Here is a 26721-nt window from a genome sequence, read left to right as displayed (position 1 = left end):
AGGAATCTCGGTGAGGCTGTAAAAGGATCTGGGGAGAATTCACCCTTTTATCAAAAGCAGAAGTCACCCTTATCAGATGGAATGAAAATTACTTCGGAGCGGAGGCCTGGAGGCAGGGCCCTGAGGGAGACTTGCTCAGAAACTCAGAGCCTGAGGCTCTTTCTTCTCTGCCACTGAACTGGGGGTTAGGGCTCTGTCTTTGCTCAGCTCCTTGCCCAGCCAAGGACAGGCTGGGCCTAGCTAAACACGGGGTGGTGACCCCAGGTACCTTTCTGCAAAGGAAATGTCTAGAACCCCCTTTGGTCCTGGGCCTAAGAGCTAATCCAGAGAGATGCACTGTTCTCCACCCACACACACACCCCAAACTCAACATCCACCCCACCGTCAGCTTCTGCCAGGAGCTGTTTTTCTTTTTCTAATGGAAGTACTGAGGGGGTGAACCCCGGACCTCATGCATGCTAAGCACGCGCTCTGCCACTGAGCTATACCTGCCCCTCAACTGTCAGCTTTTGACTTCCAGTCCTAAAGGGCCTTCTTGAAAGGGTACGGCTATGGCCTGAGCAGGTGTGGAAAGTTTCATGGGAGGGGAGAGGGCTCTAGCCACCATCCCAAACTGAGCCCCTCTGGCCTGCGAGAGCCATTGCAGTGAGTGGTGTCTGCCTCCCGAGGTGGGAAGGATTTTCCTGGAGGATAACATTCTCCTCGTCCTCTCCTTCCCCACCTCCTGTGCACTGGGACATGCCCATCACTGTTTGGAGAGGGCCTCAGGGGAAAAGCCCCATAGGACACATGAGAACTCGGAGTGGGATAAGTGGACCCGAGACCCTGAGTGTCTGTCCCACGCCAGCCCCGGTGGGCAGGTGCCTGCCTGGACTCCCAGGCTGGGCTTTGCCAGACCCCAGCGCACAGGGACAGGGTCCACCGCGGTCCCAGCTCTGACTCTCTGCGTGTGTGCGTGCGCGCGTGTGTGCCCGTGTGGCGTGTGTGTGCGCGGGTGCGTGTTGGGCTTCCGATCTCCGCAGGAGCGGGCAGCAGCGTGCACCACAAGTGTAACAGTGCCAAACACCGGATCATCTCGCCGAAGGTGGAGCCGCGGACCGGGGGGTACGGGGGCCACTCGGAGGTGCAGCACAACGACGTGTCTGAGGGCAAACACGAGCACAGCCACGGCAAGGGCTCGAGCCGCGAGAAGAGGAATGGCAAGGTGGCCAAGCCCGTGCTCCTGCACCAGAACAGCACCGAGGTCTCCTCCACCAACCAGGTGGAGGTCCCCGACACCACCCAGAGCTCCCCCGTGTCCATCAGCAGCGGGCTCAACAGCGACCCGGACATGGTGGACAGCCCCGTGGTCACAGGTGTATCCAGCATGGCGGTGGCCTCTGTGATGGGGAGCTTGTCCCAGAGCGCCACGGTGTTCATGTCCGAGGTCACCAACGAGGCCGTGTACACCATGTCCCCCACCACCGGCCCCAACCCCCACCTCCTCTCCCCCGATGCCTCTCAGAGCCTCGTCCTGGCCGTGAGCTCCGACGGCCACAAGTTCGCCTTCCCCACCTCGGGCAGCTCGGAAAGCCTGGCGATGCTGCCCACCAATGTGTCCGAAGAGCTGGTCCTCTCCACCACCCTCGACGGGGGCCGGAAGATTCCAGAAACCACCATGAACTTTGACCCCGACTGTTTCCTCAACAACCCAAAGCAGGGCCAGACGTACGGGGGCGGGGGCCTGAAAGCCGAGATGGTCAGCACCAATGTCCGGCACTCGCCACCAGTGGAGAGGGGCTTCAGCTTCGCCACCGTCCTGACCAAGGAGATCAAGACCGAGGACACCTCCTTCGAGCAGCAGATGGCCAAAGACGCGTACTCCTCCTCCGCAGCGGCCGCGGCGTCCAGCTCCCTCACGCTGACCGCAGGCTCCAGCCTCCTGCCATCGGGCGGCGGCCTGAGCCCCAGCACCACCCTGGAGCAGATGGACTTCAGTGCAATAGACTCCAACAAGGACTACACGTCCAGCTTCAGCCAGACGGGCCGCAGCCCCCATGTCCACCAGACCCCTTCCCCGAGCTTCTTCCTGCAGGACGCCAGCAAGCCCCTCCCCATCGAGCAGAATGCCCACAGCAGCCTGAGTGACCCTGGGGGCACCTTTGTGATGCCCACGGTGAAAACGGAGGCTTCATCCCAAACCAGCTCCTGCAGCGGCCACGTGGAGACGCGGATAGAGTCCACTTCCTCCCTCCACCTCATGCAGTTCCAGGCCAATTTCCAGGCCATGGCAGCGGAAGGGGAGGTCACCATGGAGACCTCACAGGTGGCCGAAGGGGGCGAGGGCCTGATCAAGTCTGGGGAGCTGCAGGCCTGTAGCTCCGAGCACTACCTGCAACCCGAGCCCACCGGGGTCATCCGCAGCGCCAGCGGCGTCCCCATCCTCCCGGGCAACGTGGTGCAGGGACTCTACCCCGTGGCCCAGCCCGGCCTCGGCAACGCCTCCAACATGGAGCTCAGCCTGGACCACTTCGACATCTCCTTCAGCAACCAGTTCTCCGACCTGATCAACGACTTCATCTCCGTGGAGGGGGGAAGCGGCACCATCTACGGGCACCAGCTGGTGTCGGGGGACAGTGCGGCGCTCTCACAGTCGGAAGACGGGGCCCGTGCCCCCTTCACCCAGGCAGAGATGTGCATCCCCTGCTGCAGCCCCCAGCAGGGGAGCCTGCAGCTGAGCAGTGCTGAGGCCGGGGCCAGCACCATGGCCTACATGCACGTCGCCGAGGTGGTCTCGGCCGCCTCGGGCCCGGGCACCCTGGGCATGCTGCAGCAGAGCGGACGGGTGTTCATGGTGACCGACTACTCCCCGGAGTGGTCTTACCCAGAGGTAAGACCATCGCCTCCCCTGCCCGCCTCACCTGCCCACCACCAGCCAGCACACAGCCAGGGGAAGTTCGTTTGCATGGCTCTGCCCTTTCTGGGAAGCTCTGGGCCAGGCAGACCAAGCTGTCCCCTCCCTCTGTCCCCAAGGTGCTCAAATTACCCCGTCCTCTCTCAAGCAGTGTTCTGTCCTCACTGGAGCAAGTAGATTTAAAGTCAGGGGTCTCCCTTGGAGGCCAGGGCCCCTCCAAGCTCTGCCAGAACAGTGTTTGCTGTCACCTGGCTTATGTGTTAAGATTCCACTCATATTTTGCTTTGCTTCTTTTTTTTTGAGGGAGGGAGGGTCCTAAGGCTGCTGAAAAAAATTTCAAAAATCACCTCCAGAGACCATCTGGATCCATTACCCTTGATTTATTTCACAAAACAAAACAAAAACAAATAATTCCCATTAAATTGAGAGGGAGGGTACAGCTTCCAAATAGTGATCTGTGAGATTCGGGGGGTATATCCAGCCTCTTTAAAAGCAAAGGCATGTTATATGACCCAGGATCTTACACGATCCCACCTGTGGCCTCCTCCCCCGCGAGCCCCCACCTGCCTCAGTTCCCGGGGGGCTGAGATCTGACGTTGAGAATCAGAGCTCCAAAGCCCAGGACCCGCAGGAAAACCCAGGTCTTGCCAAGGTGGCACAAGTGTTTAAGGAAGGAAGCTTTCCTTTTCCTCCGAAATAGAGTGGCGTGAGAAGGGGACAGCGTGGCCTGAGCTTCCTCTAATCCCAGGTTGCCCACTAGGACAGGCTCCCTGACCCCTCCCAGCCTGCCTGCCAGGTGCTCAGGGAGAGAACATTCACCGCCGGGCCCAGATCGGCACTCTCTCCCCAGGAGCTGGCTGCCCACGGCTCCCTTGCGCCCACTGGAACTGCCAACTTCCCTGGACGCTAGGGCAGGGGCTGATACCCAGGACACCAAGGGAGGAGTGCTCCTGAAAGAACTGGAAGCTCATGGGGTACTTTCTTTCAGCGTGGGCGGTGCAGGGATGCTCGCAGAAACCCGTGCACATTCCAGACCCAGGCGCTAGCAGGCGCTCCCAGGGCAGTGCCTGAGTCAGGACGTGGTTATGGGGTTCTGTGAGAAGTGAAGCATTTCTGAGAGCCCATCTCCGCTTCAGAGTCTCCCCCAGGCCCTGGTGAAGGGGACAGCAAGGCCCAGGGTGAAGGGCATGTCTCGGGGGGCACTCCTGGGCGTCAAGCGTGGCTGTGCCGTGACTTCACCTGCCTGTGACACCGGCACCCGCCTCCACGCGAGGTGTGGTGCCAGGAGTGCTTGTAAAGCCTTTGGCCCATAGTAAGTCATCAATAGTTTATGAGTATATCATTGGTGACTATTCTGTGAGCATCACAGCTCGTGGCCCACTGTTCTCCTTTTTGTGTCCCCCTGCCGTGGCCGTGGCAAAGAGGCTGCTCACTGGTTGATCGTGGTGGCCTCAGAGGGGTCACCTATACTGGGGATCTCAGCATCCCAGTCTTGACCAGGAGGCTCACACCTCCCCTGCCGCCTTCCTTTACGGCAAGGCCGAGATACAGTCAGCATACAGATGTCCCTGGCTCTCAGCCCAGGTAGCAGCCCCGCCCTCAGACAGGAGCATCTTAGAACTATGGCAGGAGTCAGAAGGGCAGCTCCGCCCGCGCGCTGCGTGAGTGCCTGCAGGCAGCGTGCTCGTCAAAGCCTCGGGTGTCCACGGGCGGCTGCCCTGCGTGGTAAGGAGCACGGGGCTGAGACTGGACAATCTGGATTCAAACCCTGGCCCCACACTGACTAGCCGGTGACTTTGGGCAGGGTCGCTGCCTTCCTGCATCTAAGATCAGGGCGATGATTTCCTCGCGGGGTTGCTGTGAGGACTGAGCGAAGTGTCTGCCTCTTCCATCCACCTCCACAGGGTCCCCAGCCCCCACAGCCCCCCAAGACTCCAGAAGATTCTGACTCAGTTTTCTCTTGGTGTGGCTTGGCATGACCCTGTCCCCCTGGGGTGAAAGGTCAGCTCAGCTCAGCAGCTTAACCCCCATGGGGCTTAAGAAAGCAATTCAGAGGGGTCTGAAGGGAGGCCTGGGACTCGGGTGCAGGGAGGTCAGAGCTGGGGGTTGGGGCTCTGCCTCTCTGGCCAGGCTCTGAGACCTGCCTCTCTGGACCTCGGTTTCCTGATCTGTACGTGGCTGAGAGGGGTGGCCTCAAGGCCCGCCAAGTCCTCGGACCTTGGAGATTGTGTCCCCGGGATGCTCTGAGGCTCCCTGGAGCCCGAGTCCTGTGGGAAGAGGAGTTTCTTTCCCCTGGGCTCAGCCTTGAGCTGTGACTGCCCATCCCTGGGCTGGTCCAGGCCTTCACTCCGGCCCCTGGGACCTACGGGCTCCAGTCAGGGGCCCTGAGCAGTCCTGGACCTCTCGGTCCTGTACCCAAGGAGTGGCTGTCGGGTCCCTAACCTGAACCTCGGAGAAAGTCAGTTCAGCAGCTGGCCACGCGAGGGCGGCACGGGAACGGGAAAGGAATGGGAGGGAGCGCAGGGAGCAGACAGCCCGGCTCTTCCAGAAGCTCCCCATGCTTCCAGCCACCCAGGAACAAGAGCAGGTCAAATTCAGTTTGATTTGGAAAATGCTGGCCTGGGGCCCAACGTGGCTGCTCAGTGAGGCCTCTGCCCGCCCCTTGCTCCCCACCGTCCTCCCCTACCCGGGCCACTGTTCCCAGTCCAGCAGCAGGGGCCACCCCACTCCCAGTTCTGCAGGAGAGGGCATCTCTCCCCTGCCCCGCCCCTCCCCTCACAGCCCCTAGGTGGGCGTGGTGCCCCCTCACCCTCTCCCCTTCTCTGCCAAGAAGAAGCCTGCTTGCTGCCTCTGACAGGAGCCCGGTTCTAGCCAGGCTCTGCCAAGCTGGTGGAGGGCTCTGTGGCAAGACACGTAGGCCCCAGGGGCTCTTCCTAGTCTGAAAATATGGGGTCGGTCACCCAGTGCCCCCACCAAGCTCTGAAATTCGATGGTGCCCCGGCACCCACTTTGCAGGAATGCTAAGGTCTTGCTGTCTCTTCTTGGAGCATCCCTCCCTCCCACAGGATGCTCCCATGTCTCCTTAGTTCTGTCCACCTCTTCACCTCCAGCTGCAGCTGGTCACCAACACACACACACACACACACACACACACACACACACACACACACACACACACACACACACGTGGGAGGTGTCCCTGGGCCAGGGCCGCCCTAGGTGCATCAGAAGTCCGGGTCCTTTATCTCAGGGCTCCCAGGGCACAGAGACCTCAGACAGCTCAGATCTCCTCCCCCAAGCCTTCTGCGTCATCTCCCTCCACTGAACTCCTGCCACACCAGGCCCAGGAGGCTGCAATTAGAGCTGTCAGGTGCCCGCGTCACAGCGGTTCAGCCCAGTCAGGCCGGTGTTGCCATGGAGACCATCGCCTGAACTGATGGATGCCCAGCCCCTCCCACAGCAGTTTCCATGGAGAAGGTCCTGATGTGCTCCAGTAACTTCCGCAGCCCTTTGTTCCTCACAGCAGCTCCAGCGTCATGCCAGCTGCTGTTGATTGGGGTTATTTATTTTTCTTTCCTTCTCACATGGTGACTGTCTGTGGCCTTTTGAAGCCACTGCTCTTCCACTGCCCAGGATCCAGGGATGATCATGCCCTGAACTGGCTTCTGGTGCTCCCAGGAATCCCAAAGTCAGGTTCCACGTGTGCACACCTCCCAGCCAAGCCCCCACTCCCAGCCCGTGGGCCCAAAGTTGCTGGCCCCAGTCCCGCCATGCAGGCAGAACTCCAAATCTCTCTATGTAGCTGTATATCTGAATTGAAGAATGTTGAGGCCAGGTGGGCCCTAGGGTTCATATGCCACCCAGAGAGGTTGGGCCACTTGCCTGAGGACACACAGCTTCTAAGGGGCAGACTTCCTGCTTTGGCTCCTGGTCCCGAGCTCTCTCCAGTGTCTTCCAAACACTGGTTGTCTAGCAGCAAAGTGACTTCTCCAGGCACTGCAGCCAGAGGAAGGTAGGCCCATCCAAGGGCACAGGGGCTGTACCTTCCCGTCCGTGAGAGCCCCTTCCGTGGTGGAACCTCTCTTCTGTGCTGGGCTCTGGGGGGCCCACCTCCACCTCATCCCTGGAAACACACCCTCCTGCTGCTGATACCCAAGGCAGCCCTGGGCCAGGCCAGGCTGCCAGGAACACCGCGGGGAGCCTCAGGAGCAAGTCCCGGGTTGAGGCTGGGGTCCCTCCGGGTCATGGATGGGCCAGTGCCCAGGATGGGTCACCCAAGAATGAGCGTCTTCCTGGCATTAGGCCACAATGAGAGGGCTGGGGTCTGGTCTCCTGGCCTGGAGAGGTGGAGGAAGGAGGGTCTCAGGCCGCACTCCGCACCCTTCTGTCACCCCAGCCTCCAGCAGGTGCACCTCTCGACCTTCTCCCGCCTGGACACTAGGTGGTGCTCTCCACCCGGTCCTGGGCCGTTCTTGGCCCCTCGCTGGGAAAGGTGAGTGGAACCTGAGGTCAGCCCACCCCAGGAGAGCCAGAGGCCAGCAACCCTACCCCCTGCATTCCCAGAGCAGGCTCTCCCACAACTCGGTAACCCAGCCTTCCCCTCGGCTGTCTGAGCCCTGAGCAGGGCACCTACACCTCATTGCCCACATCAGGCAAGACAGGGTGCTGTTCATCACCAAGCGGGCACAGTGACCTGAGAGCAGGACTGCCCGGGGCACTGAGACATAAGGCTACCTCTTTGCTCTGTGGCTGCCCTGGCTGGTTCCAGGGGGAGTTCGGGGAGTGCCCATCCTTTTCCTCTGCTCCACTGCTCCTGGGCAGGATCTCCTGGGATCCTTGGGGGCAGGGCCCTCTCCCCTCCAGCTAAGCAAGGTCATCTGAGCCCCTCTCCTCCGTCCCCTCCCTCCACCCCAACTCCGCAGCCTACGGGAGCAGCTGCCCCGCACAGCCAGGCTGCAAGCACGTCAGTGGACCGTGTGTGCAGAGCGAGGGGGCTAGCAGGCTGTGTGGGCAGTGGCACAGACAGTTGCCCTCTGTGGCTCGGCACAGAGTCCAGGAGGTGATGTTCAGCCCCACCCCATCCCCAGCGCCCAACAGGGAGCCCCTCTCCAATCCAGGCAACCTCCGAGCCCCTCCAGCTCTGAGCCGGCCTTCCAATTTTCTGTTCTGCTGTCTTTCTCTCGCCTTCTTCATCCATGTCCTGGCTTCATCCATGTCCTGGCTGTCCTCACCACACCCTTGGGATCCTGGGTCTCCCCTCATCTCCTCACCAGGACTTCCAGTCCCTGGGGGACCACCAAGATGCTCAGGCCTATTTCCACAGCTCAGAGTTCCCACAATCTGTCCACCAGCCAATGAGAGAGAAAGCCCCCTCCCCCCCTCCATTTCCTTCTAGGGGTCCCACCGGCCGGTTTGCAGGGGCATCATGGGCTGAAGGGTTTGGAAAGCTCTGTGCTCCCTGCTGCTTGGAACTTGATGTTCCGATTCCATAAGGGGGTCAGGGGTCAGGACTGCTAGCCCTGTGTTGGATGCCAGCTGAGGAAGGCAAGGAGCATCTGGGGGGGGATCCTCCCCCACCAGGGACTTGGGGACAGGGGTGGCAGCTAGGGTCCCTCCTCCTGCTGCAGTCCTGAAACAGCGGTTCTCAAAAGTCAGGACGTACCGCAGCTGGGAATCTGCACAAGGGCTGGGAGTGCAGACCACTGTCCGAGCGGTGCCGCCAAGGAGGGCGTGTCCCTCCGCCCTCCCTGTGTGACTGACCCCCTCTGCTCGCCTCTGTTCCCTCCAGGGAGGAGTGAAGGTTCTCATCACAGGCCCGTGGCAAGAAGCCAGCAATAACTACAGCTGCCTGTTCGACCAGATCTCAGTGCCTGCGTCCTTGATTCAGCCCGGGGTGCTGCGCTGCTACTGCCCAGGTGAGAAGGCTGTGTCCCAGCAGAGGCGTGGGGCTCCGGAGCACCAGATGCCAGTCACCCTGGGGGAGGGGGTGACCCTGGGAAGTTGGGTCATTACTCTGGGCCTCGGCATCCCCTGATGTGAGGGATTCGCTATTACGATGCCATCTGTTCTGGGCTGGTGGACCCCCTTAGCAGGCGGGACACAGGTGTGCTCAGCTGGGATTTTGCAGAGAACCTGATGGGGGACTGTTCAGGTATCCAGTGAGCCAGGTTGACACACCCAAGACGGGCCGCAGCAGGAAGATCTGACCACCCTCCGCCTGAAGATGACCAGAGCTGGTGAGAGCCAGGCGGGCGGAGGGCTGCCAGCTGGGCCTGGCATCGGGGCCATGAGGCCTCCCTCTCTCCGCTGGCCCGTGCCTCCCACGGCCCAAGCCAAGCAGAAGCCACAAGAACAAGAGAGCTCATGGGACCAGTCCCCCGGGGCACAGAGCAGGTCAGAGGGGGATGGAGAAGGTCTGGAGGAGAAGGGGTGTCAAATTGAGAATATCTGCACAACCTCCTTTGAGAATTTGGTGAAGCCGTCCACCCCGTGGCCAGAAAAAGGCACCAGCTCCTCGTCCGCCTCCACTTTCAGGGACAGGGGCCCCTGAGTGCTGCCCTGTGGCTCTGGCCTTCTCCCTCCCACTGAGACTCATCATTGTCATCCATGTAGCTTCACGTCCTTATCTGGTCAACTTGTCCTTGACCTCTGGCCATTACCACCTGCCAGTGGCATGTTGGCTCCATGAGGACAGGGACTGTGTCTTTCTCGGTCACCATTGTGTCCCCAGGGCTCAGAAAGTGCCTGGCTAGATAAACAACAAGGACCTCCTGTACAGCACAGGGAACTGTATTCAGTAGCTTGTAATAACCTATAATGAAAAAGAATATATGAATATATATGTATGACTGAATCACTATGCTGTACCCCAGAAACACATTGTAAACCCATTACAGTTTAAAAGCGCCTGGCATGTCATGAGAAGGGAGAGGATATTTGTGAAGGAGTCTGTTTCTAGGGCACATGTTTTCTGTTTCTGGGGCTGGTGCTGGGAAGGCCCCTTGACTGACATCTCATGGGCATCGTTAGCTCCAGGCTTGGCCCGTCCAGCTTGCCCAGGCGGTGAGCAGAGAGGCAGGCGAGGAGGCAGGTAGCAGAGGGCCCCAGTCCATGTTATCTGAAGCTAGGGCATCTACAAAAGGTGAGAAAGAGAGCCCCCTGTGGAGGGCCAAGGATAGGGAGGAGAAGTGGGGGCAGGGGTCCCGGGGCAAGAGTAGAGCCAGTCAGTGCCAGGGGCCTGGTTCCACCCGGGGTGATCCAGCTTGAACCCAGGGCTGCCCCCGCTGTCTGCGTCCACCCAGCCCGGGGCTCCTGAGCTGACATGGAACATTCTCTCTCTCCCTCCATCTCCCCACGCAGCCCACCGGAGCAGAATGCCTCTGCTCCAGGGCTGGGCTCACCTGCTTGGCCTCCACTTCATCCCAGTAGCCACGTCCCCACAAACAGCCCAGGGAGCCAGGGCTGCTGGTCCTGCCCCCACTGGCCGCCTGGCTGGCTGCACCGGACCCACTCAGCACCCTCTGCTCCCTGGCTCCCAGCAGCCCTGCTGGGCCTGGACCACAGCCACCCCGGATGGATGACAGCCAGGCTGGGCCAGCCTATCCCAGCTCAGGGCTGTGTGTGGCTAATGCAGCCCTCCGCCCACCTCTGCGGGTGAGCTGGGGGAGAGGGCAACGTGTTATTAAAGTGTCCGCTTATCACCTGCTGCTGGAACAGGACTCGCCTTGCCTATAAATAGATGCACTTCCTGTACCTGGTTCTGGCCTGGCTGAGGACCCAGACCTTGCCTGTCCTGAGTTATCTGAACCCTCAAAAAAAAAAAAAAAAAGACCGGCCTTTGCGTGCCCTCTGGATGGTGTCCCAGGCCAGGACCTGGCAGATCCCGGGGGCTGGATCAGTCACACCGCGCCCATCCCACATCAGCCGGTTACCATCTGGCAACTTGGGCCCGGTGGTTGACCTCTCTGGGCTTCCGTTTCTACATCTTTCAAAACCACCTGCCAGATGGGCAGGAGGCTGAGAAGAGGAAGGTCCAGGAAGCTCCTGGCTCGCAGGCTCAATTCTTGAAGCTACTGGGCATGTGGGGCCTTGCCCTCCTGTCCTGGAGGGGAGCCGGAAGAGGGGCCCTGGGCTGTTCAGATCTCAGCAGGTGGGTCTCCTGGTCCCAGAGCATCTCTGGGTCCCCAGAGCTGGCAGGAGAGTCTGCCCAGGTCACTGTATCTCCCAGCCCTTCAGGTTCCCCTAACATCCTGCATTTTGGACCCAGGGAGGCTCAGCAGGTTGAGAACCAGGGCTCTGCTCTGTTCTACCACTAACTGCAAATGCGGGTCCCTTATGGATATCCATGTTTTGACGCCCTGACTGAAACATGTCATTCTGGCAGGGGGCACTGGGTGGAACAGCAGGCACTCATTCATTTCTTCATTCAGCAAACAGTTTGCCAGGCACCTGGAATGGAGCTACATCCCAGCCCCTAACACTGCCCTTGACCCCAGGGAGCTTTCAGTCCAGGAAGGAGTTGGTCATGCACATGAGCAACATCCTAGGGGGTGAGGCTGGCTGCTCAAGGACATCTCCCCTGGGTTTCCCAAAGGCTCAGGGAAACTGGAGCTGATCTAAAAGAAAGAACACTTGAAGCCAGAACCAAACAAGCCGTGCCAAAAAGGCCTTGGAGGTCTGTGAGCACAGGGCAGGACACCTTAGGAGCTAGAATGACATGGGAGGGGGCACAGAGGGTGAAAATGGCCACCGCCCACCGGCCTGGTGCACCTGCCCAGGCAAAACAGATGGGGAGACTTGACCCTGGCCAAGTAGATGGTTCTTCTGGGCAGCTCCGCCTCTGTCGCTGGCCACAGAGGACACAGAGTCATGGAATCTGTCTCCTGCAAGATTCCAGAAGTGCTGCAAGATCGGGAGGGGGACGGCCACGCCGGACCACTGAGCTCGGGCGGCGCAGCGGTGGAGGACTTTGGACTTAGGAAAGGCAACCTGAGCTCAGAAGAAGATGGAAGAATTCCCCCAATGGGAAGATTTTGCTAGAAGCAGCCCCACGCTGGATCCCTTGAGGCCCCCCATGCAAATGATGCAATTCAAAATGAGATGGGCAGGTGTGCTGTGTTTTGAATCAATTTGCTCAACAAACAGGTATTAAGAGGCCATAACAGGCCAGGCATTGGTCTTGGTACTGGGCATGAAGAGGTGACCAGGACAGACCGTCTCCCCGCTCTCACGGAGCTTACCTTCTACTGCAGGAGGCAAAAAACAAACAAGGAAAGAAAAAGATAACCACGATAACTGGGGGAACCACGTCGAGACACTAGAATATGGTGATGTGATAAACTCACTTGGGAAAAGGGAGGTTCCTGTGGACAGACTGATGAGGGAAAGCCTCTGGCAGTCTGGGATATTAGGCTGGAACCTGAATGATGAAATGGAGCTAGTCATGGGAAGAGTGGGAGGAATGCCTCCAGGCAGAGGGCAAAGGAAGTGCAAAGGCCCTGAGGCAGGAACAGGTTTGGTAAGTTGGAGAAATATAAGGGTGGTGGGGGAGTGGAACGTGGCTAGGTTGGAGAAGACAGCAGGGACCAAATCATGTGCATCCTTCTAAATCTTAAGAAAGAGTTTGATTTGGTTTTACTTGCTATGGAAGCCATTCGTTTTTAGTGGGGAGTGATTTGATCTAAATTATGCCTCTAGAAGACGATTCTGGGTGTGTGGGAGAATGGATTGTAGGAGGGAAGAACAAAGCAGGGAAACCATAGGAAGGAGCTGAGCAGTGATCTTTCCCGACTCAAGGAGAAGGGCTCCCTTGGGCAACACACTTCCACGGGTTTCATGGGGTGTGGCCCTTCTGACCCATCCCAGCAGGAACAGGTAGGTCTCAGGTGTGCTGGGGTAGCCCTCAGCAAGAGGCTAGTGCAGGAGTCCAGGCATCTAGGCAAGAAATGATGGCAGTTTGGGCCACAGTGTTGGTCATTGGGATGGAGAGAGGTACATGGACCTGGACTTGCTGATCAATTAAACACAGGGAGGAAAAGAGATTCCAGGAAACTTCCTGGGCCTGCGTGCACCAAGCTGCTGGGCTGGGACCCAGTAGACTGTGACAGGTCCTCTCTGCTCCGTCACCTGGGGAAGGATGAGATGGCTTTGCATCTGCCACCATTCCAGCATCACCGCCAGTTACGCACATGCCAGGAGGTGATACATGACGAGCAGCCAGTGAGGAGGACCCTCCAGCTGGAACATCTGGTACGGAGAAGCCTTGAGCGTCCCAGGGGCCAGCAAGAGGCAGAGGCTTGCTCAGAGGCGCAGAGCAGAGCGGGCTCAGACGGGGCACACGCTGATGCCCTTCCTTCCTGTTGGTAAACCAGGCAAGTCTCCAGGGAAAGCAAGTGACCGCGAGCTTGGAGATCTGCCCAGGGATGCTGTCAGAGCCCAGGGAGGTCTGGACTTGGCTGGGGCTCCCTGCCCAGAGAGGCGCTGCCGGAATTCCCACGGGACCCACCCACCATGGAGCCAGCTTGTGATCTGGTGCTGAGGGACCCCACCGAGGGGGAAGCACAGGGCAAAAAACCACAGGTCATCCTGGGACAACAACCTCCTGCTCTGGGGACAATGGCATAACCCATCCACCTGGGATGGACAGAGGCCATGAGTCAATGAGTCGGTTTTCCCATCAGACATCCTCAGAGGGAAGCCAGAGTTTTCCTCGGCCCCGGAGAGCAGCTGACTTGGACCGCTTCCTCGAGGCTAAGCTGCTGAAAACCAAGAGCCCAAACAGTAACAGGATCCTGTGTGTGTCCTCCCTGGAAATCTGTCCCGGGGAGGCCCTAGCCACTGGTGTCTGGTGTTCCAGAAAAGCAGGGCAGAGAGCACATAACCCTGATGTCTGCGGGGTCCGAGGCCGGGCAGGGCGGAGCAGCCTGCCCACCCCCACCGGCCCCCAAGACTTCAATATCCGCCTCAAGCTCAGAAGTGAGCAGGTCCCCGCCAGGGGCGGGCTTCCCTCTTGCTGACAGTGAGGATGCCCCATTCGTTTATTCAACCGATACTTTTCACTGAGCCCCACATTGCGGGCCAGAGCAGCTCATGAGGCCCACAAGGGTCTGTCTTCCTGAAGCTTCGCATTCAAGCATCAGAGGGATGAGCAGGTTTCATGCCAGCCCCCGGCCCAGCCCCACTGGGCTCAGAGTCGCGGGCACAGCCGAAACTCTTGCCCTCACCAGGGAGGCAGAAGAGCTTCTAAAAATACACAGAGAGCCGTGCTAAGAGTCAGGATAGGCTCGTAGGAAAAGGTGAAAGAGAAATGAGCACAAAGGGGTCCAGCGCAAATGCTGTGCCTGAACCCTGGCTTGGATGGACTGGAGGGCGAGGAGCCAGCCAGCCACGGGGCAGGGTGGTGGACCAGCCTCCCATCCATTCATTCGGCCGATCAACACAGGGCTCCCAGTCCCTGTCCTCACCACAGAGCAGAGGAGCCAACCCCGAAGGGCCGTGGGGAGAGGCCAGTGTACTCCAGGCTGTTGGGTGGTACCCAAGCTAAAGGGTGCCCCCCACCCCTACCCTGACCCCTCTTCCTTTTGCTTTCAGCTCATGACACTGGTCTTGTGACCCTGCAAGTTGCCTTCAACAACCAGATCATCTCCAACTCAGTGGTGTTTGAGTACAAAGCTCGGGCCCTGCCCACGCTCCCCTCCTCCCAGCACGACTGGCTGTCACTGGACGGTAAGAACAGCGCTCGGGTCACCTTGCCAGGCCCTACGCTAGAGGGATACTTGGGAATCCTATGCACAAGGTGTGAAAAAGGACACATCCAGGTCTCCTAACTTGCACTCCAGGCACAAGTCTCCACCTCAGGAGGACAGACTGGGTCCCCATCCTTCATCTCTGTCTCTCCCTGGGACAGAGTGAGTATGTGAGCTTGGGTCCAGGGCCTGCTGGGGGGCTCTGAGGGGCCAGGCAAGCCCCCAAGTTGCTGAGAGGACCCGCTCTCTCGATAGACCTGGAGGAGCAGGGTCCAAGCATCCTCAGCTTCCTGGCCCCCACCCCCCACCCGCGGGGGCTCAGCTTCTCAAAGCAGGAGGACTTCCTAGAGGCCATGATCAAGCCCTGAGCCTCTGGGGCAGGGGAGGGGGTGGGGGAGTGGAGAAGGGCAGAGTGGGCTTCTTTCAGATTCCAAGACCTGGACTTTGTGTTGAGGGCTTCTGCCAGTTAGGGACAATAAGTCAGACCTTCTCTCGGAAGCCATCCAACAGCCGCCACCCTCTGCTTCTAGGCTGCTTTTCCTTTGGCCTCTGCCCTATAGAGCGTCTGACACAAGCCCAGGCTTGTGATCGTGGCTGAGGGTGGAGGGCCAAGGAGTCCCTGCATGCTCCAAGGGAGGAGGCAGGACGTACCAGCCAAGGATGCATCCCTGAGAGCCGCCGGCCTCGTCCATGGGGTGCTGAGTGCTGGCTGCTCCCCTTGGGGAACCAGAGGCTCTACAAAGAGAAGCTGCCAAAGACAGGTGGGGGGTGCCATGGTCCAAGGCTGCCCTTGCAGGCCTGGGCACGCCTAAGGGGAGCCCTGGACTTGGCCTGGAGGGGAAGGGTGCTGAGCTATCAGTCTGCTCTCTGCACTGGGCCAGAGTGGGAGGGGAGGCTACACACGGCCTTAGCATCAGGGCAGCTGCAGAGGGGCCTCTCTGTGGGACACCTCGCCGGAGATCTTGTCAGCCCGAGGCGTTGGGTCTTGGCTAAGCTGACCCTGGGCCCTCTGTGGGGCTCACTTACTTAAGCTCCCCTCCCTCATCCACAGCAGCCCTTTGCCTTCCCACCTCTCAGCTTTCCCCTGGCTGCTGGCTGCCGGGCCATTTCTGGGCTTGGGTACATGCCCTGGGCAGCTTTCCTGAACCACCCAGGGTGCAAACGTCGGTCTCGTCCCAGCCCCGGCCCCAGCAATGACAGGGTGCCTGGCAGCCACCCTGGCCACTAAACCCTCTGAGCTATTCCCAGAAGTGGCTCTGGCTCAACAGGCATCCGCACCCTGGCAGTTGTTGCCCGGGAGCACCAGGCTGGTCTTGGCAGCCACCCCAACCATGGCTGAAGCCAGCCAGAGCTGTAATGATGACCTACAGGATGTAACAGACAAGGGCAGGGTGACCAGGGGCTCCCGTTCAGGAAATCCTGTTTCCGTTTTGCAGAACAAATAGGAAAGGAAACAGGGAACTCTGCAGAGCCCCGGCTCTCCCTGAGTGACCAGGTCACCTCTGCAGGGTGGACTGAAGGATGCTGAGACCAGTCAGTGTAGGACCTGCTGGGGAGGTGCAGCCTTTCAGAGAGCCAAGTCCAGCCCCGCAGTGCCTGGGAGCACAGGAAACATCAGCCGGCGCCCCCCCACCCCCCCCACCCCCGGAAGCCTGGAGAGCAGGCTGTACCAGGAGGTGGTGGCCGGCAGGGGAGGATGCTGTGATGGAGATCCTGGGGAAGGCAAGCCACCTTAACTGCTTCATGACAAGCCCATCCCTGAGGCCCTGGCCACATGAGGCCCTTCGGGCAGTGGGCCTGCTGCCAGGCAGGACGCATGCTCTGCAGCGGCCTCCTCCGCAGGGACTGGGGGCTCTGCCCTCCACAGGCCTCCCCCTGAAATAAGCTCCCCCCGCCACCCGCCCCGCAGCCCCTGGCGGAATACACCAGAGAGATGACAGGAGTTGGGGAGAGGAGGCAGGGCTACCCCTACAGAGAGCAGATGGGGGCTGGGAAGGAGCCCAGGCACCTCTTGCCCTAGGAGCTTGACCAGATGTCCTTTCAAGTAGTGGGAGGGGAACAGGGGCCAGGGCGGAGGAACTGTGAGGCCCCACCCTTCCAGGGTAGAGGGGAAACTCCTCTCTCCTAGTTCTCGCCCCTCACCGCGCCCCCATCCTGAACCGAATACAAGCGACTTATTCACCTAAGGATCCTTTTCGCAGCATTTCACCAGCCTGATAAATAATAGCGGTGGGGGGAGGGGAGCAGGACTGCAGCCGCAGCGCCAGGAGCACAGTCCTCCCGGTGCAGAGGAGGCAGCTGGGACAGCCCGGGGCGGGCGGGGGGGGGGGGCGTCCCCCGGGCTCTGGCCGTCCCTGTGGTCTGGCAGTGAAGAAGTGTGTCGGAGAAGATGCTGCAGTGGCCAGGCTGTAAGAAGCCCTCCTTTCCTCTCCGCTCCTCTCCCCTCGCGTCTCCGCAGCTCCTCACCTCCGCCCCTCCCGCCCCCACGGTTACCGGGCAAATTCTCAATTCGAGCTGCGGGGAGGTGGAGGGGCGGCGGTGGAACGGGAGGGGGCGAGGGGACTGCGGCGCCGAGCAAACTGGGGCGCGGCGGCCCGGCGGCGCGCGTGCACAGACACACCCGGGCACGGACACACACGCCTGCACACACGCACGCTTGCACGCTGGGCGCAGCTGCAATGCAGGGGGCCCCGCGCCCGCGTCCGCCGGGATGGGCCGCGGCAGGGCTCCGCGCACCGAAGGCCGGCCCCCGGCAGCCCCGGGGGACAGGACGGGGACGCGCAGCCGGGGCTACGCGCTCGCGTGCCGGCGGCCGACTCCCGCTGTGCGCGGTTCCTGTGCCTCCACCCGTCGCCCAGTTCGCAGTCTTAGGGGCGTTCCTTGCCCCTCCCCCATCCCAGAGCAGGGGGAAATGTTTGGGGAGAAATTCTCTGCTTTCATTTTTTTTTTTTAAAACAAATTTGTTTGCGAAACTACAGGCTGGGTGGGGGATGCGGGCATCGAATCCGCGCGAGCGCGCGTAGCTGCAGCAGAGGTGGCGCTGCCTTTGTCCTGGGCGCCGCCTTTGTCTGAGCAGCCCCGCCGGGTGGGAGGCGATCGTCCCCGCGGAGAGACATCGGCGCAGGCGCCCCACGTCCCCTAAATCTCAGCTGGACACAGCCATCCGGGCGGAGATGCAGCATGAAAATGGGGGGAAGGAGGGAGAGCAGAGAAGAGGGGGCGCTGCGGCCACCGTCTACCCACTCCGGCCGACTTCGGGGAGCGCAGCTCTCTGGGTCTCTGAAGCTGCAGCGCTTCCCCCAGACCTAGGGGGCACCCCTCGCCAACCCCACCCTATTGTGAAGTCTTGGGGTCACAGGCCCTGTCTGCTTGGACCCCCACTGCCTAGAGCAAGCTGGCAGGTTGCTGGTCATTGTACCTAATTGTTTTATGAATGATTGCATGAATGAATAAATTCTCACGGGACACATCAAGAGAGCTTAATTCAGCCCAGTGTTCAGGAAGGCTTCCTGGAGGAGGTGACCCCCTCTGCTGAGACCTCCAGCCTGGGCAGGCAACAGCCAAGCTAAGAGGGATGAGAAGTAGCCCAGGGAGAGGCAGCAGTAGGGGCGCCAGGTGGCGGAACTGCCAGGCCTTTGGCCAGGGCACTCTGGGAACTCCCATTTTCACCGTTTCTGCCCCCTCAAAGGCCCAGGTTCAAAACATACTTCCCCAGGCTGTTTGCACAAGGACCCCCGAGTGGTCTGGGGCAGGCCAGCCGTGCGTTTGGGGTGCAATGGGACCTCTTCCGGGCAAGAGGCAGTCAAAGCAGCCAGTTTACCCCCGAGACCGTTTTCTGAGGGCCTCTGGGGTATGTCACTTCTGCCTGCTCTGAGTCCCTGGATGCAAACACCCAGGGCTGTGCTGAGCGTGGAGAGGATGTGCTGTGTTTAGCCAGTCTGGCCCGGGCCTGCGTTTGCAGAGAATAAACCTAGGCCGTTTGACACTGTGGCAGCCCACAGGGTGGGGCTCACATCTGGGCAAGGGCACTGGGACACCTTTAAATGACCCCTGTCCCTGGAAGAGAAGAGGAGTGGAACTTCCAGGTGGCCCGTTCTGTTCTTTCTCTTGAAGCCATCTGATGCTCCCCTGGCCCCTGGCCCCACCCCCACCCACTGCCCCCTCTCCGAACCCCGCTAAGCCGCTTATTCTTAGACTATTTTGAATTGCCTCTCAGGCAGCTGAGCCTCCTACTTGGGTGGGAGGGTTGGAGGGACGGTGGATGCAGCTTTCCTGGGCTCAGCCAGCTGGCCACCTGGGCAGGTCTCCTCCCGACCCTTGGGTGGGGGAGAGACCTCGTCATTGCAGGCCTAAGAGGGGAGCCGGGACTGGAGCTTCCCCTCATCACGTAGGTGCCTACTTCGGTGTAGGGAGCCTCAGGGCAGGTCGGACACCCCTGGCAGCCTACCCTCTGGGTCACCAGAGCCAGAGGAGGGTATCCGGTAAGCCAGCCTCTGGGGCAGCCTGGCCCCAGGTTAGAGGTGTCGGAAAACTGAGACCCTTGCTCCCCTCTAAGGGGGTGGAGAGAAGGAAAAGCAAGATTTGGCCTCCGGCTTGGCCTTCTGCTCTGACCAAACCCTCTGTGCTCACAGACGGAAGCCCTGAAGCTGGGATGGTCCCAGCTCTGTCCCCCTCCCCCCACCTCCACGCTGCCTGTTCCTGGTATGTGGCCATGCTCCTGCCAGCCTCTCCCCTGCTGGCTGGTTTTTAATAGCAGCCTCCACCCACCAGGAGTGAGAGACCACACACTGACCCAGAGGCCACGGGTGCAGCCCTGTGGCCGTGGCCGCAGGAGAGGCCATTCCAGCTGTAAGGCTGGCCCCGCCCCTGGGAAGCTTCTGGATGGTCTCTCCCTCCCACGGTGACAGTCTGGGGCATTCTGATGAGTGTACCTTGCTGGCTCCTCCTGGCCTGGCTCCCTCCCTCCCGCAGACCCCCTCCTCCCAGCCCGCCTTCCAGTCACCCTCCTCTGGGCCTACTGTGTGGCAAACTGTCCACATGAGAGAACATGTGCACAGAGCCAGACAGAAAGTGGGAACAACCAACGGCATCACTTTTACCAAATAATGTGGGGGGAGGAGCAATGGTTAAGTAATTTTACTGTAAATCATTTTAAACGTCACTGTTTTGCTGAAACAGTTTGGTTTGTTTTATGGCATAGACTACAGAATTCACGAGAGTTTTTTCAGATCGGACAGACAGCATCAGTGAATTGTCTTGACCTTTGGAGAGCTGCCTTGAATGACAGGCATCGTCAGTGCCCGGGGCCCACACCCTCCTGCCTCTGGGAGCACTTTGGAGGAGCTTCAGAAGCTCTGGCACGGGGGTTTGCCCTGTAAGTAAAAGGGGGCACTGCCAAGAACCTTCTGGCCTTCACCTCAAGTGGGGTCTGGGGCACGCTGAAGCCGGTTGGCTCACGGGTCTCTGGGTATTTCTTTGCATAGTGGGGACCTGGGAGATAAGGCTTGAGCCAGTCTTACACTCGGGACTTGAAGCTGAGCGGCAGGAAGGGCCTTCTCTCCGCGCCGCAGCTGTCCAGCTAGAGCCTTGCCCCAAAGCACAGGCTTCCCGGGCATCATTGGCGTCTCTGTTCTCTGCAGGGTCCGCATCATTACCAGCTGGGGTGAGTGTCTGTCCTTAGCCCTCCTTAGGCAGAAACCAAGGGACCTGGTCCTCAGATGCCTCCTGTGGACGTGATCTCCTGCTCTTAGCAGCTGGGGCCACACCAAATGGATCTGTGTGGAGTGCTCTGTCTGGCAGGAGGGGGTCACCTTGGGGCTGGCCTCATCCGCCTCCCTGCAGCAGTGACAAATGGGGCCCTGCAGAGAAACGGCAAGCCCAGCACCCGCAGAGGCCGAGGAGGCAGCCTCCGCATCCGCGTCCTGGCCGTCGGGGCAGGAAGCAAAGTAAAACCCAAGGGTGGAGCCCCGGAGCGCCGGGCAGCATGGCTGTTCCTGCAGGGTCAGCTTCCCGGCCACCTGGGGGCAGGCAGCTCAGCTGGAGACAGGACGAGGGGAGGCTCAGACCCTCCGATGGTCCGTGTCAACCGACTTGCCCTTGACCGTGCCTCAGTCTCCTCAGCTACCATACAAGTGACCACAGTCTCGGGGGCTTGAGACAGAAATGTCTCCTCTTCCAGGTCTAGAGGCGGGAAATTCATAATCAGGGTATAGGCAGGGCCACACTCCCTCCGGAGGCTCTTGGGGAGAATCCTTCCCACCTCTCCCAGCTTCTGATCCTTGGCATTCCTTGGCTGGTGGCAACATAACTCCAGCCTCTGCCTCTGTCATAATGCAGGGAAGACAATGTGGAGTCTTGCCTCTGTGTGTGTCTCTGCACCTGTCTCTTCTCTTCTTACCAGGATGCCACTCGTTGGATTAGGGCCCACCCGAACCCATGAACTTGTCTTAACTAGTTACGTCTGTAATTCACTAATTACAAAGACCCTATTTCCTAATAAGGTCACATCCATCATCACCAGCCTCGTCAGAGCCGCCATCACCTCTTGTCTGCAAGTCATGCAAGAGCATCCAGGGTGGTCCCCCTGCAGGCAGAGGCACGATTCATTCTCCATACAGCAGCTGGGGGTCTTGGAAACATAACCGAACCTGTCACCACAACTGCTTAAAACCCTCCCACTGTTCCCGGGATAAAATCCAGCCCCCTGCCTTGGCTGATGGGCCCCCCGCCGCCTGGCCCCTCCTCATGCCACTGCACCATCCCTTATTCTGCTTGCCAGATAAGGCAGAGGGAGAAGAGAGTGGCCCGGGAGAAAGCAGGCTACAGGGACGTTAACAGAACATTCCAGGAGAAGCCAGTGATGGAGACTGAGAAGGAGCACTTGGAGAGTCGGAGGGACACAGAAGACGGGGGTCCTCAGAGCCTAGAGTCAGAGGACTCCCCGAGGAGAAGGGTGTGGCTGGCGAGGTCAGAGGGGCTGAAAGTCCTCACGTGGATTAAGGACCAGACAGGCCACGGGTGCTCTCTCCTGGGCCCCTCCCTCCCCCCTCCACCGCCCACTCTCCCTGAGGGCTCAGCCCCACCCAGGACTCTCTTTACTGGTCACAAAGGTAAAAGTGCACTGATGTGTCCTCCTTTGTACCTCTTCTCGGATCCAGATCCAGAACCATCCATCTAGCTGCCCCGAGGACAGCTCTGCTCCGATTTTCCTGGGCAAGTCAACGTGTCCCAAATGCTACTCACGACTATTCTTTTGACCCACTCCTTCCCCACCCTAGGTCTCCTACAACCTCAGTGGGCAGTCCGCCCCAGGAAACCGGAAGTCCTCCCTGAGACTTCCTGCCCCCCCCCGTCCCCCAGCCCATCGCCATCCTGGCGGCTTCCTCTCCCTCGCTGCTCTCCCTTCTCTTGGTCTGCTCCACCACCACCTGAACTCAGCCCTAATGTTCTCACACATCCTAACCAGGCATCTGGCCTCTAATCTTGCCTCCTTCCGCTAGGGTCATTCTTTCTTCCCTCACCAGACACTGCTCTAGGCTCTGGGGAGCCTTCGTTTTCATGGTGTTTATATTCTAGTTGGGGAGAAAGACAGTGGACAGATCACAAAGGAACGGTCAGGGCCCTTACAACGGGCGGCCTGGTAGAGGGTGCCTGAGTGGCTGCTTTAGGTTGGGGGTCAGTGGGGTCCTCTATGGGAAGGTGACAGGACGGGAGGGAACCAGCCAAGCTAGGGTCCTTGGAAGCACATTCCAGACAGCGCGATCACAGGAACAAAGTCCCCTGGGACAGAGCAAGCCCAGTGTGTTGGAGGATCAAGGAGGCCACGGTAGCAAGCAGCAGAATAGGAAGGGGCTGGGCCACAGGGGTGCCCAGCAGCCAAGGCTGGGAGCTGGATCTTATTCTGAGGACAGTGGGAGGGTTTTAAGCAGCTGAAGTGACACACTCCGTTATGTTTCCATGAGCCCGCTCCCCGCCGCTGGTGCATGGGGCATGAAGTATGTCTTCACCTGCAGGAGGACCACCCAGAGTGATGCTGCGTCAGTGCGGGCAAGAGATGGTGGTGACTCCGACGAGGCTGGTGCTGATGAATCCCAAGAGACACAGTTTGGGAACGTTTGGGGGTAGAATCAAGGGTCCTGCTGATGGTCTGAAGACCAAGGATGAGAGAGAGAATGCTGGGTAATGCCCAGACGTGGGTCTTGAGCAACTCGGGGGCAGGGGACCACTTCCTGAGATGGAGGAGTCGGAAGAAGCAGCAAGGTGGGAGAGAGGGGAATCTAGCGTTGGTTTTGATCCCATTATGGAGGGCAGCCTTCTTAGAGTCACCGAGTAGACCACTGGGTTGAAAGTTTGCAGGCCAAGGAGAGGTCCAGAATGGAGGTAAAATTTCGGTGTCATCAGCACATCGACGGACTTTAAAGTCGTGGGTCTAGATGCGGCTGCTCCCTGAAAGAGTGTAGGTGAAGGACAGGCGAGGGCACAGGGTCAGCCCGGGGCTCCCCCAGGGTTTTGCATGTCAAGCGGAAAAGCCCCTGGCACAGAGATGAGGAGTGCCCAGCGAGAGGAGGAAGGCAGAGAGGAGGTGATCACAGGGAGGCCAGGAGAAAAGGGTGACTCAAGAAAAAGGATGTGGCAGCCGTGTCAACACCCGGAGGAGGGGAGCAGAGCGTTCTAGGCAGAGGAAGCCACGTGTAGGAAGACCCAAAGGCAAGACGGAGCTCCGTAAATTTAAAGGACCCAGGGAAGTGGCTGAAACTCCAGCAGCCTGTCTCTGAGCTCAGAGCCCCGACCTTCCCCTGTCTGGGACAAGAAAGGAAGGACCAGGAGCCTCTCAGATGCACCTGGCCCAGGAGATCTGCGCCTCCATCCTTCCATGTGCAGCGGGAGTAAAGGACCCAGCCCTGCTTTTCCTGCCTTGCCCTTGGATGTTGGTCCAGCAAACCATCTGAAGGGTCTGCAGGCCCCAGGGAGGTGGCTTCCCCGTCCCTGGGCTCTGGGGGAGAGCCTGCACCTGCTCTGATCCCAGGGACAGGCTCCCTCCCAGTTGTCCCCCACTGGGGTGCAGGGTCTGGAGGCGAGCACCAAAACATGCACAAACTGTGATTCACCCCTGCACATGGTGCGTGGTTGTCAGACCCTGTGAACGGCTCTCACACCTAGTGCTGGCTGTGGCTGGAACGCAGGATCCTGCAGATAGACCCGACGGCTCCTAAAGCAATGACATCGGACTCCCGTGACCCTGCCACGTCATCTGGATGCGGTTCAGCTGCGCTCCAGGGGGCATGGCCTCGAAGAAAGGCCTCTTGACAAGGCTGGGACCCAGAAAGATCAGCAGGCGTGGGGATACCTTGGCCTTCCCTAGGACCCTCCAGAATGCACCTCCCTGGAAAAGAATGGAGGTGCTGCTCTGTTGCCCAGCCATGGGAACAATGGTCCTGAGGCTGTGGGACTCAGGACATCACCAGCGAGCGAGCGAGGAGGAGGGCTGGGGGCAGAGTAGGGGCTGGTGTGGCCTCCAGGAGGAAGCGAGGTCCTGCAGGTCCCCAAGCTAGGGGAGAGGGGGCCTCCACCTCCCCCACCAATAATCCAGTGCCTCACAGGACACAGATGGAAAACAGCCTCTGGCTGGGGCCAAGCCCAAGGCCTCTCCTTTTAAAAACTCCTAAAAATACACATGTGTCTGAGCCCTTCCAAGCAGCCTGGCGACCTTGTCTCTTGCCTCTGTGACAACAAGACATTCAAAACATTCAGGCTGAAAAGCAGCTCCCTCCACGCGGTAACCTGCTGACACGTCCACTTGTGACCCCCGAGTCCTTTGTTTGAGGGGAAGAAAGGTGACAGGCAGGTGTGTGTCAGAAGCTCTACACTTAACAATGGGAGACATTTAAAAACATCAGTGGCAGAGTGGAAACAGTCAACACGCCAGAAACAGAGGGTCTCAGAGGGTTAGGACTTGAAGGAAACTCAGTTGTCACGTCATCCAACCTTCTTGTCCTTGTGGGACGAATCTGGGTCCCCAGAAGAGCAGCGACCTCTCTCCAAACCACTGCTGGAGCAAGACAGAGCCTCTCATGACTTCAGCGTGCCCTCCTCCCTCCACCCACCTCCCCTTCGCCATCCCACAGCCAGACTCACGGGCTCTGGAAGCCAGGACACAGGACGGGTGAGAAACCTGGGCGACGTGGGGAACCGTGGTTTCCTCACCGAGGTTGATGTTCGCCCCAGGTGTCCTGGAGGAATGAGCAGGTGACCGTTCCCAGCATCCCCACTGGCAAGAGAGGGAACAGCCCGTGGCTCACGCTGTGCTCCAGGCCCCTGGTGCTGAGGGACCGGTTCCGACACCAGCAGATGGGAAGGTCCCCCAAGTGTCCTTTCTCCTGTCCAAGTCCAAGATGTGCTGGGATGTGAACAGGGAATCTATGCCAGCCCTGACCCCATTTGGCGACACCCACTTTTAGAAGAGCTGCTGTTGTCTTGTGTCACCCCAGTGGCACCAGAGCTGCATCCCTTGGTCTTGAGAACGAGGGAGAGCTGGCAGACCTCTGAGCCACCGTCATTATCTCTTTCTGCATAACCTGCCTCCTGGCACAGAGCTCTCCACCCAGGGGTTACAGCAGCTGACATCCACTTGCTCGCCGCCTGCCAGGCTCTGTTCGTGAAGCGTTTACGTGTATTGACTCACTCAAACTTCCCAATGACCCACAAGGTCCCCTTTCTACAGACGAGGACACCCAGACACAGCAGTGAGCAGGTGACGCAGAGAGCGTCATTCACAGGTGGTCTGACCCCATCGCCCGTTCTTGACCTCCACACAGTGAGAGTCTCCCTCTGAGCCTCGTTTCTCTGCTGCGCTTGGGCTGCATCTGACAGAGGCTTCAGAGCTAGAAGTAGCCTTCGTCCCTGCTTCTCCCTTCCCCAGCATCCTCTCCCCACGGCCAAGCAGTTTGCAAATTAGGACCTTCAAAACCCACAGGGCTTCCTCCTCCGGATCCTCTGCCATTCTCCCATCTCCCATCTCAGGCCTTTAGTATCAGGTGCCGGGGCTGGAGCCTCCTAACTAGCCTTCCCGCTGCCACTTCCTTTCCCTCCCATCCACTCCGTGTATCACAGGTGCCTTCAGAGAGGGCTGACAGAGCACGCACTGGGTGCCAGGCTCTGCACAGGGTGCCGTCCAGGGGAGAGGCAGACCAGAAGAGCAGCAACTGTAACCCAGTGCAGGACTGTGTGTTAGGGAGGGAGGCGGGGCTGCCTGCCAGGAGCGCTTGCTGGGAGGGGTCACCTGTCCCTTGGGAAGGTCAGGATCAACTCTGGCTCTGCAGCGTGGAATGAATACAAAACCCTTTACAAGCTGACCTCAGTCTGCCTGTCTCAGCTCACCTGCAGCCCTCTCTCTGTCCCTGCACAATGCTTTACCCTCTACTCTACCACAATATCCAGATTTCCCCAAACGCCCTATATTGTTTCTCACCTCTGAGCCTTCCACATGCTGTTCCTTCTCGCCCCTTGGGTTTTTTCTCTGTGGTCAGTTTAGAGAACTCCTGCTGTATTGAAAATTTCTACTCTAAGGCCCCTCTGCATAAAAGCTGACTTCCCACCCCGTCCCATTCCCACACACACACAGGATACTTCCTTTTTTTTTTTTTTTTGGCTTTCCCATCATGCTTTGTAAATTCCTCCGTTAGCTGTTCTTTCTTTGTAATCTTTTATTCACTAACTGGTAATGGAGCTCCCTTTAGGTGCCAGGCAATGGGCCCAGTGCTAGAACCAAAAGAAATGGACAAGTAAAACCAGATGCGGTCCCTAGGCTCACCCAGCTTACCACCCAGTAGAGGAAAAATCAGGCCTGACCACCAAGCCTTTCCACAAACAAGTGTTTGGGGAGCTTGTAATGAAAGGGAGGAGATCTGGGAGGGATTTCTTGAAGAAGTGGCCCTTGAGCTGAGATCTGAAGGAGGAGCAGAAGTTAACTCCATGAAGAGGGGAAGGAACAGCATGGGGAAGAGCATGCACAGAAAGCCCCATGGTGGGAGGGAGCCTCGTGAATATAAGGGAGCATGTGAAGGCTGGGGAGGTGGAGAGGGAAGT

The 26721-nt window shown here is 59.3% G+C and overlaps 1 protein-coding gene across 1 annotated transcript in view; it reads left to right on the top strand.

Moving 5' to 3' along the window:
• LOC105071175 (calmodulin-binding transcription activator 1) overlaps nucleotides 1-26721 on the top strand; it is a 567239-nt gene that overhangs the window by 476493 nt on the left and 64025 nt on the right. Inside the window, exons 6-8 of the mRNA XM_074377511.1 lie at nucleotides 1023-2869; nucleotides 8682-8808; nucleotides 14483-14617. Coding sequence (XP_074233612.1) covers nucleotides 1023-2869; nucleotides 8682-8808; nucleotides 14483-14617 — 2109 coding nt within the window. The remainder of the gene's footprint in view (nucleotides 1-1022; nucleotides 2870-8681; nucleotides 8809-14482; nucleotides 14618-26721) is intronic.

Source organism: Camelus bactrianus, chromosome 13 (genome assembly GCF_048773025.1).
Source record: "Camelus bactrianus isolate YW-2024 breed Bactrian camel chromosome 13, ASM4877302v1, whole genome shotgun sequence".
NCBI classification, from domain to species: domain Eukaryota; kingdom Metazoa; phylum Chordata; class Mammalia; order Artiodactyla; family Camelidae; genus Camelus; species Camelus bactrianus.
This window is presented reverse-complemented; position numbering and strand designations above follow the sequence as displayed.